Genomic DNA, 12,500 nt, shown 5'->3' on the forward strand with positions numbered 1-12,500 from the left:
ACACACGCATACACACACACACACACGTGCACACACAAACACACACACACATACACACACACACACACACACACACACACGTGCACACACAAACACACGCACACACACACACACACACCACATACACACACTCACACACATACATACACACACATACACACAATCATATACACACATACATACAAACACACATGCAAACACACACAAACACACGTACACACACACACACCACAAATACACTCACACACAAGCACATACACACACTCACACACATACATACAAACACACACAACCATATACACATATACATACAAACACATATACAAACACACACAAACACACGTACACATACACACAACATAGACACACACACACACAAAAGTATACAAACACATACAAACACACACAAACTAACGCGCGCACACACACACACACGTACACATACACACACACACATAACATAGACGCACACACGTGCACACATACACACAGTCATACACACACGTACAAACACACACAAACGCGCACGCACACACACACACACACACACAGTCATACATACACGTACAAACACACACAAACACACACACACACACACATACACACACACACACACACACACACACACACACAATCATACACACACGTACACATACACACGCAACATAGACATACACACGCGCACACATACACACAATCATACACACACGTACAAACACACACATGTACACATACACAACATAGACATACACACGCGCACACACACACACACACACACAATCATACACACACGTACAAACACACACAAACGCACACACACATGCACACATACACACACACACACACACACACACACACACACACACACACAAACACACACACACACACACACACATACACAAACGTTTACGCCCTCGCGCCCATGAACTGCCTTCACTAAAGACGCCCACGCCACGTAGCTGAAAACGTAAACAAACAGATCCGCCCTTTCTTCCGACACAAGGCGCTCCATTTTATGCATTTCATTTCATTGGACGTTGGACGATTTAATTCACTTGTGGGGGTTCGAACCCGGACCGCGGGGGTCTGCCAAGGCCCCCATTGGTCCGAAATTTATTCAACAGTTGAATAAAATCATCTGGCGCAAGCCAAAACAATATTTATGAAGACCGACATCAGGGTGATGAGGCTGTTTATGTCTCTGTGATTTTGTGAATGTCCAGATGTTTGTTTACATATTAACCAGAAGAAAATCTAGAAAGTGCGTCGCCGTGTTAAAGGAGACAAAGTCGTCATCAGCCCTAGATACTTTGCATCATACACTCATTCACGCTAATTAATGTGTTGTTACGTGCTATCAACCCAACACGAACCGTACTCATAATAAGGCGCTTATGTAAATATATCATTCATTTTTCCCCCTTAAGAATAATTTTGATTCAAGAAAATTACTTTCATTGCAATGAAAGTTCTGCATATAGAAATAGATGAGATACCTAACAACGAAGGATATATTTGCATAATTGCGATAAATGACATCTCGGCTTCGGGTATCTGCAAAGACAGAATACTCGTGTCGTCCACTCACCGTCTCGACACTCGGCTGGAGCGACTTATTCTAGAGGCGACGGTGCCGGCGGCGCTGAGGCGGTCGTGGGGCGGCGGTCGGTAGACTCCCGGCCGAGGTTCGACCCTTTCGATCTCGTCCCCACTGAGATCGAGATCAGCTACCATCTGAAGAATCTCCTGGTCTTTCTTGCCCATGGAGGACTCGCCCAGACCAGCTAGGGACCCGTAGGACCGGGAACGATGCTCCTCCCGGATACTGTAGGAGAAGGCCCGCTCGTTGATGTGTCCCTTCCGGCCGCCGTAGACACTCTCGTCTTGCTTCGAACTCTTCTTTTTCTTCTTGTGCTTGGGTCGCCCCGTGGTCGCGTACTGCTGCAGGAGGTATTGTTCGTGGGGGAAGTGCTCTGGCTGGTAGGACGCCGTCGGGCTCAGGGGCCTCGCCGAGGGCATGTAAATGGGTTCCTCCAGGACTCGTGAGGGAGGTCTCCTTCCCGGGGGGCCGTAGGGCCCTACAGGGGGCCCGTGGGGTACGGGGACCATAGGGGGCCCGTGTGGGGCAGGTCCCATCATGTGAGGGGGCGGAGGCCCCATGGGCCCGGGAGGCATCATGTGTGGTGGGGGCATCATGTGTGGGGGCGGCATGGGCGGACCCATGTGAGGTCCCATTGGGGGCCCGACGGGGGGACCGGGGGGAGGACCCTGGATCATTACGAAGGGGGGAGGCCCCCTCATTCCTTTACTTCGCCTCTCGGCCAGGCTACTACTGCCCCCGAAGAAACGGGGCCCTTTCCCGCCCTTGGCAGGCTTGAGAGAATGGTGACCGTTGGTGGGACGAAGGAGGGTGCCATTGATGGGCGGCATCGCCTTCGGGGCGCCATTCATGGCACTGCCCGGCCGCGAAGTGGTGCCTCCTCCGTTCATGATCTGGCTCATCTCGTCTGTGTCCCGCTTGTTCTTGGGCTTCGTCTTCGTGTCTTTCTTGCCCTTCCGGTCCTTCTCTACTTCGGGAGGAGGCGGCGGCGGGGCTACGGAGGGCATGATCATCTGCCGGGGCCTCTGGGATCGGGTCGTGGCGGTGGTGGTGCCATAAATGGAGGAGGTCGACCTCGCAGACCTCATCGTTCCTGTCGAGTAATCAGCATAGATGACCTCAGTCTCCGTCTTGCCCTGGCCCGCCCACACCTTGTGGTTCTCGTCCCCGTTGTAGATCGAGATGTCGTCCCCGACCCCGGGGGAGCCGCGGGACCCGGGGGAGCCGCGGGACCCGGGGGAGGCTGGGGCGTCCTGGATGGGGGACGAAGACCCCGCGGGCGAGGAGACTGGGATAATCTCGGAGTTGGCGCTGCTGAAGTCTCCCGTGTAGTCGATGTCGATGGCCCTTTCCTCCGTCATCATCTTGGATCCGCCGTAGACGGAGCCGTGTTGGCTGTTGGTAGTGGTGCCGCTCTCGAGGCTCCGAGCGTACATAGAGTCTGCGTAGGCGTGGAAGCAGCACCTCACGAGGGCGTTTGCTGGTGTCTCCTTCTTGCAGATGAAGGCGTGGCACTCGAGGACCTTAATCCCCGTCGTGCGCCGCATGATGCAGGCGAAGAGGGGCGGGTGCGCATCGTTGGGCGTCCGGGCGAAGGGAGAATCCAGGGGCAGGAACCTCGGGACTTTGTTCCCGCTGCTGTCGGCGCCGCCCTTCACCACAACGTACCTGACGGCGGCGCAGTAGTGGAGGGTCTCGATCGGGAAGAACCGGGTCACCTTCTTCTGGTTCTCGTCGACATTCTCCAGCAGGAGCCCGTTGGACCACACCGAGAGCCAGGAGTCGATGCCACGGGCGCTGTTGGCCCCGTCGGCGGGATACAGCTCCCGCAGGGGCTCCTGGATACCCTGAAGGCCATCCTTCGTGACCTGAGGCACCGCGGATCCCAGGTAAAGGACGCGGCACCGGCAAATGGGCGTGGGTTCGTCACTCACTCGCCTTACCATCTTCATGATTCTTTATCGTCACACAAAGCAAAAGGGGCCGATTGTCGGTCTTGTTTGGTTATGGGCGCGAACTAGGAAGCGCTCACTCCGCGCCTCGGATGGAGTCGACTCCAAGACTCCTGCGGCCTACATCACCCTCGCAAACATCTTGCCTCTCTACCCTAGACACACGTTCTCTCTCTTTCTCTTTTCGGGATCACTTGGCCTCCCTTTGCATGGCCACAAGTCATAAAAGGGAACAGTCGAGACGAGTCACGATGACAGACGGTATCCGCTGTCGGAGAGCCCCTGCTGCGTACCTCACCTTCCTACACACTACAGGTGAACTGCCCCTCCACCGCACACTCACACCTCCCTCAGGTATGCGTCCGGGTGGCTCGTTGTGCGCATGCCTGGGCCGCTCCCGCAACACACCGAAAATTCGCTCCCGCAACACACGCACTTTTCATTCCACCAATGAGGAAGAATCGGCCGCCAGAAACTGGGTTACACCGTTTCTCACATGTTTGTGTGCCTCCTTTGCTCACTCGAGTTGAGTGTGTTGTTTAAGCTGCACTTTGGGTGGGTGGGGGGCCGTCTGCAGCTTTGAATACCAAAAACCAACGACCGAACTTTGGGTGATTTTTCTTGCGGAGGACCTTGCATGAAGGTAATCGTACATGACGTAGGCTGGCTTGGAACCAGCGTCGTACTTGGCCACAGGGGATTAGCGGTACTTCGGCTGGAGCTGCGGCGGAAGAAAATTTTTCAGGTTCCTTTATCAAACATCTCCCGTCCCTTTTCCCTTGGAATGTTAATTTCATTTTCACGCGTGGCAACGGATGCTGAAGGAAAGATACAAGGGGTGGGTAGGAGAACTCTTGGCTTTATTCTTCATCTAAAGATGAGGTAATACCCAGTTAAAAACACCATCTACTGCTACGTGCTACCAAGGCGAGTTGGCTATAGAAGTTGGCCCTGGAACAGGAGAGGGGAGGGGGAGGCTTTTTTTTTTTTTTGGGGGGGGGGGAGTGAAGTATCTGGCACTGTGTCAGTACCCAATGATGAAGGAGAAAACACCGAAGAGAACTTTGAGAAGAGGAAGAGACATAGACTCGCAAATGGAGAAACGTACGGGTGGGCATCTGGCCGTATTGTAGACATGCAGTGAACACAGAGGCTGGTGTGTACAAATGAAATATATATGCATGCATAGATGTATACATACATGAATGCTTGTGTGCATATATACATGCACACATGCATTCATACACGCATACATCCATACACACACATGCATAGATACATAAGTGCATATACACATACTGTACATACACACATACATATACAGACATGTATGTCCATAGATACGTTCATAGGTAAATACATACATATATATGCATACAGGTATTCTTACATATATACATACATATATCCATGCATACATACATACATATATGTACACAAACGTACATGCATGGATACATACATACATACGCACATACATTCATATATACATGCATACATACATACATACATCTATGCATACATACATACATATATGTACACAAACATACATGCATGGATACATACATACGCATATACATTCATATATACATGCATACATACATACATACATAAATTCTTACATACTGTATATACATACATACATACATGCATACATATATGTAAACAAACGTACATGCATAGATACATACATATGCACATACATTCATATATACATGCATACATACATACATACATGCATGCATATATGCATACTGTAAATACATACATACAGGTATATGCATGCATAGAATACATAGATACATAAAACCGAGGGTGTTGATAGAATATGAAGATGAGCGGGGCTGGGTGGGAGGTGCTCCTCTCCGACGTCATTATCATTAGGCGTTCAGGGCTCCATCGTAATTTCCTCTGAAGAGGAAGAAGATAAAGATGGAGGAAGAGAATATGTCAAAGTGTGCCTATACTATGTTCAGGATCGTGGGTGGAGGGAGACGATTGATGTTATTCCATCGAGAGAAGGATCCCAGGGTATCTCTTCGCCAGAGCTGGGCTGGGCGCGTTACCGCCGGACAGGTAGTGCGTTACCGAGAAATCTGTGGTGCATTTCCGTCAATGCGTTACCAACGATTTTAGTTTTCTTAGAGCGGTCCGCGTTACTATGTATTCTCCAAGGAAATTAAAATCGATAACGCATTGACGGATATGCACCCCAGATTTTTCGGTAACGCACTACCTCTCCGCCGGTAACGCGCCCAGCTTTGCTCCTCGTCCCCACCTCCTTTTGCTTGAATAAAATCATTTGGCGTTGGGCAGAACAAAATGTTTCATGTGCACCACCGATTTGAAAATTAATATCTATACCTTATGTTTCATAAAGATTAAATTTCAGCAAAGCAGTCAAACTGTTTACAATGAGGAATTACCATATTCAGCTTGTATGTGTCAAGTGTATGGGATATGATAAGGATGTATATTTAATTAATTTGCTGTCGGTGATGTATTTATGTGAATAACCTAAAACCACCATATCATAATGTCCAAATCTTCACATTGGCCACGTCCACATCTCCCTCTTCATGACCTATAAACATGCATACATACATAAATACATGCATACATATATGTATACATACGTACATGTATGGATACATACGTACGTACATACATTCATACATACATGCATACATGCATGCATGCATATGTACATACTGTACATACATACATACATACATACAGGTATATGCATGCATAGAATACATAAATACATAAAACCCCATATAAACATAGTAGCACTAGAAACTCATTTTCTTATTCTCCTTCTTGTTATTACGAAGTGTCTCTGTTGCAGGGTGTTTGTTGTCGACATAGATCTCTTGAAACGGTGTACGAATAGACACTTGCATTTTTCCATGCTCTGAATAAGGAAATGTTTATCATCTGCACATACCACCAGGAAGAATTCGTCATAAAAAAAATAATACTCCAACTAATGCCCAAAGGGGACACATGGGTAGTATGGTGATTCGCAACAGGGGAGGGGCTAGGGGGAAGGGGGGGGGAAGAGAGGGGAAGGGGAGAAGGAAGAAGAAGGAGGTAGGGTTATTCAATCTAAGCAGACTCTTTCAATCCCAACCTTTTGAAAATCACTAAATCATACGTTTCTTTGCTAGCAGACTTGACTAATCTAACCTACCTTAACCTGACATAACCTAACCTAAACTAGCCTAAGATAAGTTACCCTAACATCATAACCTAAGAATCTAATCTTATAACCTAACTTAGCACTCTAGCCTAATAACAAAATCTAACAACAGAAACTTACAACCTACCAAAGTAATGTAACTTAACAACATAACCTAACAATATAACCTGACAACCTAACGTGACCATAACCTGACCATGATCTATCAATCTAAATTAACTTGCCTAACTTCTTCCAGTGGAGTCTTAGGCTTGTATACCTTAACTAATCTAGGACTTCGACTCTTTCCCTCCTCCACAAGACCCTAACGAAGACATAGTCACCATAAAGATTTTTCATCCACTTTTATTTACACACACAAATTTATCATCTCTATCTATTAGATGCATCTTTCCCTACAAGAAACAACATTATATTCCAAGTTAAACATTATATAGAGAAATATATATGAAAAAGGGATTAATATAGTGTTTGCATAGCGAACACCATAACATGGCGGAAGAATATTGAGATGCACTGTACCTGTCCTGGTGGAGGAAATGTGATATAGTTGGCTCAAGTCGACTCTGCTGCGTTCCAACGATAAAGAAGAAGAGAATGTTCACACGAACTCCCCTGATATAAGCCACAGCAAGACAGAGGACGCACGTTTTCGATTTCAAAATTGTTCTTATGTCGCTGTATTCACCCGGTGATATTTTCGTTTCACAAACAAATTAAGGAAAAAGTTACATGCTATCCATTTTTTTCAACGATTCTGTTTTTTTTCATAATAATAAAACTGCTACTCTTAAAAGAAATATCAAGCGGAAGGATTAGTTAGCTGCGGGTATCAATTGAGATTACTCGAGCGTTACTCCATTGGCCTTCTCTTAAGCGATCGGCCTCTACGATGCGGCGGCCAGATTTGTCCCTGTCTTTCCGTATCTGTGGCTGAGATTATCATTATAAGGAAAGAAGAGCCGGTGCCTATACACTTACACACACACACGCACGCACACACACACACACACACACACACACACACACACACACACACACACACACACACACACACACGACTCGATGGCGCAGTGGTTAGAGTTCCCGGCCGCCATCACGGCGGTCCGGGTTCGAATCCCGTCCAGGGCTGAAATAATTTCAGTATCGCTGCGCTGCGAGTCGTAACTCAAACTCTCGTAGGCGGGGAGTTTGGTGTGTGTGTGCGCGCGCGTAAGGTCATAGCAGTACCCATAGATCGGTCATACATGAGCTCTGAACTCTCTTCCGGGAGGGTAATAGCTGTCGATCACGAGTCCAACACGTGGTCCAAGACCATGGTGAAACGCACACACAAATTTATGTCTGAGCTTGATGTTTTAAGACCTTCATATGCCCTTACTGACGTCACGTGGTGATTCTTGCGGTTTCGAACCGCATACCACTGGCATCTCGCCTCCAGACGGTATATGAAGTGGATTTTTACCAGACGTTTTTATTCAGCTGTGGGAAGTCTTGGGACTAAGTACCAGGTAAGGGGAAGGGAGTAGGCATGATCATTAAAATTATTTAGGCATATACATTTCAGCTGCCATTTCCTTCAAGGGTGACGCAAACAAGGTCATCATATTAAGACAACAAGGAAGGACTCGCAGTTATGGATTTAGATTAGAAAATTTTAGATTTAAGAAGGAAATAGGCAGGAATTGGTCTACTAATAGGGTGGTCAACGAATGGAATAGACTTAGTAACTATGTAGTGAGCGCTGAAACTATCGGTTGTTTTAAGAAACGGTTAGACAACTTTATGGACGGGGATAACAGGTGGTCATGGGCATGGAACTGCCTAGTGTAGGCCTTATGGTCTCTTGCAGTCTCCTTCATTCTTATGTTCTTATGTTGCTTCCACGTGCTCTGCTAGAGTCACCCTACCCCCTTTCTCCCCCCTCCCCCTCTCCCTCCCCCCTCCCCCACCCGTGGCAAAAGTGACGAGTTACAATACCATTCGATCGTAACGTGTCAAGTCAGGCACATGTCAAGACAGGCATCAGGAGAGCCTATTAGACAGGTGACAGGCAGACAGACAGACAGATAGGCTGTAGGTATTAGGTAACCTACTCTCATCTCCCTCTTTCACACTCCCTCCCCCCCCCCCAGCAAATTTTGTGTATTATTAAATTTCTCCTTGACTGTAGGGACGTAGGGAAGGGGGGGTGCCTGTTTCCAAAATTTCACGGAACTTGTGTCTTCATACTTACAAAACCGTCAACCAATAATTGTTGAGTTAATCAGTACACTCTTTACACGTACCTTCAACTCTCTTACTGGCGACTTGCACGCTTATTACAAAGGATTACAAAGGCGGAGCATGCCGACAGGAGACATTTTAGTCCATATCTAGGTCGGATGCGAAAAAATCATAATAATGATAAATAAATAAATGAATAAAAACTATAATAATGTAAATAATAAATAAAACACAAATAAATGCATAGGTATAGTTAAATAATAAACAAACAGGTAAATAGTAAATAATGATAAATTGACATATAACTGATAATAAATGAGAATCAAGCAAATGATAATAAACAAACAGACAAATGATAACAAAACAAATAAACAAATCATATAAAATAAATGACAGTCATTACAGCATCTTGCTTAGGTGTTTATCTAAATGATTCTTAAAGCTTCTACCTACCGCCGGGCGATTTTGTTTGACAATGGAAGCCTCTATACTCAATGGACACTTTCACTGTTGTTCGTGGCTTATATATTTATCTCCTTTGCCGCCAGGTGATTTTATTCAACAAAGAAGGAACTTCACGCCCAATGAATGTGTTAATTACAAATTAACAACATGGAGGACAGCTTCGAGAAAACGCTTGACTAAGGTCATGTCAAAAATCAAACAGACGCAGGACCCAGCTATGTTTACAAGTGCAGGAACCGTCTGCGTGAAGGGGAACGTCGTCGAATTAGTTTGCGCCCAACGTGCCAAACCGGCTGACGAGTAGCCACGACCACCTGGACAACCTAAACGTCCAGAAGTCCATACAGGGATGATGTGTGTAGACAGCTGGAGCTGCGAGGCCAGCTTTACCACTCCCAGGCACTCACTCGACAACCAGCTGCGCACGGATGCCAAGCCCAGCTCAGATTGGTATCTATAGTAGCGTTGAAATCTTCGTGTATTCTGTGTTGTCTCCTAATTATCTTTTTTAATTTATTTAAATTGAATTAAATGTAGTTTGAATACCAAAACCAGTACATACTTGATCTTCATTAAGATCAAATACTGACCTACTTCTGACTCCTACTGCTAACTCGCCTCCCATAACCAGGGGCAAAGAAACTGGTCCCTGCATCAAACTCCCTTCGCTCTTCTTTCCTTCTCAATCGTTGGTTCACCGATCGCCCCTCGTGATATCTCGCTCCCTTCTTCTCTCGTATTTCTCTCTTCCCCCGTGGCCATCCGTTTAACTGTTTCCCTTTCCTCTCTCTCTCTCTCTCTCTCTCTCTCTCTCTCTCTATCTATCTATCTATCTATCTATCTATCTATCTATCTATCTATCTATCTATCTGTGTTTCTTCCATTGACCTTCTCCCCTCCCCTATCTAGTCAAATATTGGCACACAAAAGAGTACTGATCACTTTTAACTTGTAATATCTCTCCTACTAACAGATCTCCTCAAATCTCCCTTTTATCTCCCCCACGACTTTACCTCTTCAACGTCATATAAGCACTAATTGTCGTAAAAAATATATAGATAAAAATTAATAGATACCCTCTCTCTCATTCTTCTCTCCTCCCCTCTCTCATCGCCTTTCTCTTCCCCACCTCTCCTTTTCTTTCCTTTGTTCTTCTTTTCTTCTGATCTTCATAGACTTCTTTCTTCTCCCTCTCGTCCTTTCCTCATCTCTTCTTTATTGAGATAAAGGAACGTAGAGAGGCGAGGACAAAGTGGGAAAAAAGAAAAGTGACGAGATAGAAGTATGTGTGTATGTGTGTGTGTGTGTGTGTGTGTGTGTGTGTGTGTGTGTGTGTGTGTGTGTGTGTGTGTGTGTGTGTGTGTGTGTGTGTGTGTGTGTGTGTGTGTGTGTGTGTGTGTGTGTGTGTGTGTGTGTGTGTGTGTGTGTGTGTGTGTGTGTGTGTGTGTGTGCGTGTGTGTGTGTGTGTATGTGTGTGTGTACATGTCTGTCTGTCTATACATGTAAACCAACGCCTGTGTTGACCTTGATTTTTCACTCTTACCAGTCTTTGTCTCTTCGCTTTAGTCGACTCTGCGGACCTTGTTTTTTTACACGACTCCTCCCTACTTACTTTTCTACCTGCTTGTGGCTAATCACCACACCTGTCCAGCCACCACACCTGTCCAGCCACCACACCTGCCCACCTACCGCACCTGCCCGAGCAACCTGCCTAGAGTGACATGAGCTATATTGTACCCATACGAAGCCCCAAGGTTGTGCATTGTGACCATCTGTCTCCAGGTCCATTTTCCTCCCCTCTCGTCACAACCTCTCTCCTCCTGAGTCTCAAGCCTCCTCCACATACCTCCTCTCCCCTCCATCTCCACTCTACCCCCTCCTCCACCTCCACCCTCGTCCCTCCTGGCCCCCGACAACCAGCTGTTGCCTTGCTGCATTCTTCCTCCAGCTGCCGGATCCCTTTCGTCTTCCCCTTCTCTTGTCCTTTCACCTTCCCTTTCCCTTTCCAGTCTTCCTCTATTCTTTTTTACTCTTCTTCTTCTCCTTCTCTTTCCCTTCCCTTTCCTTTCCTCTCGCCATTCCCTTTCGTCTTTCCTTTTTACCTTCTCCTTCCCCTTTCACTTCCCTTTCGCCTCCTTCCTGTCTTCACAGTCATCCTGTCACTCCGCCGGATGGTCCTCCCTGTTCCTCTCTTATCTCACATCACTGCATATCCGCCCTCTGGTTCTGCTTCCGCTTCTGCTTCTGCTTCTGCTTCTGCTTCTGCTTCTGCTTCTGCTTCTGCTTCTGCTTCTGCTTCCGCCCACTCACGTCCTCTTCCCGACTTCCAGCACTTCTGCCTGACTTCCAGCACCGCCTACCCAGTTCGAACTTCAATTTGACCTGTTGTCTCCATCTGACCTTCAGTGTCAGCGAATCCCGCTCCTCTCTCCGATTCCCAGCAGTGATTGTCACCTGACTCACACATTCCCTGTAGCACATAGGGCAAAGGTGAAGGCTTCGCTTGCAGCAACGCGTCTCCTGGCGTAGGCTCCTCGCCTTCAGCATCTGATTTGCAACCTCCGGTTCCTCAGTTGTACTTCAGCTACTTCCATCTCCTTCCTGGTCGATTTCAGCACGCTCGGATGACTTCCAGTGACTTCTGTTACATATGAGGCTTCTGTGAAGTCTGCCAGGCATCGGTACCTCTTTGCTACTTCCAACTCAGATACCGGAAGACTTCCGACATCCTTCGCGTCTATTAGTCTTCATTATCAACCCGTTTCAACTTCATCAACTTACAATCAATCAACCAACACCATAACCATCTTTCCACCGAATTCTTTCAGGTTGTGGCTGGAGGGTGGACGACACCTCAGGACTTAATGAAAATGATCTACCGTCAACAGACAAGAAAAACTTCCCTTCAACTATACTCAACCAGAACAAAGTCTCTAAGCCGCGATTGGGTCTCAAGACTACCACTACCACCTGGATCCTTCAGCACCACTCCATCACCGCCTCCTGGTCCCACCTGAACCCTCTGTCACCGGATTCGAAGGTTGACCTTCAC

The 12,500-nt window shown here is 47.0% G+C and overlaps 1 protein-coding gene across 2 annotated transcripts in view; it reads right to left on the reverse strand.

The window, feature by feature from the left end:
- LOC143040584 (uncharacterized) overlaps nt 1–3,903 on the reverse strand; it is a 56,834-nt gene extending 52,931 nt beyond the window's left edge. The window contains exon 1 of one of the 2 annotated variants that reach the window (XM_076211668.1): nt 1,589–3,903. In XM_076211668.1, coding sequence (XP_076067783.1) covers nt 1,589–3,552 — 1,964 coding nt within the window. In that variant the 5' untranslated portion in view covers nt 3,553–3,903. The remainder of the gene's footprint in view (nt 1–1,588) is intronic. The other variant, XM_076211667.1, reaches the window with a different exon arrangement.
- Between the last annotated feature and the right edge of the window lie 8,597 nt (nt 3,904–12,500).

This window comes from Oratosquilla oratoria, chromosome 29, assembly GCF_046742065.1.
Source record: "Oratosquilla oratoria isolate Oo_2021 chromosome 29, ASM4674206v1, whole genome shotgun sequence".
NCBI lineage: Eukaryota > Metazoa > Arthropoda > Malacostraca > Stomatopoda > Squillidae > Oratosquilla > Oratosquilla oratoria.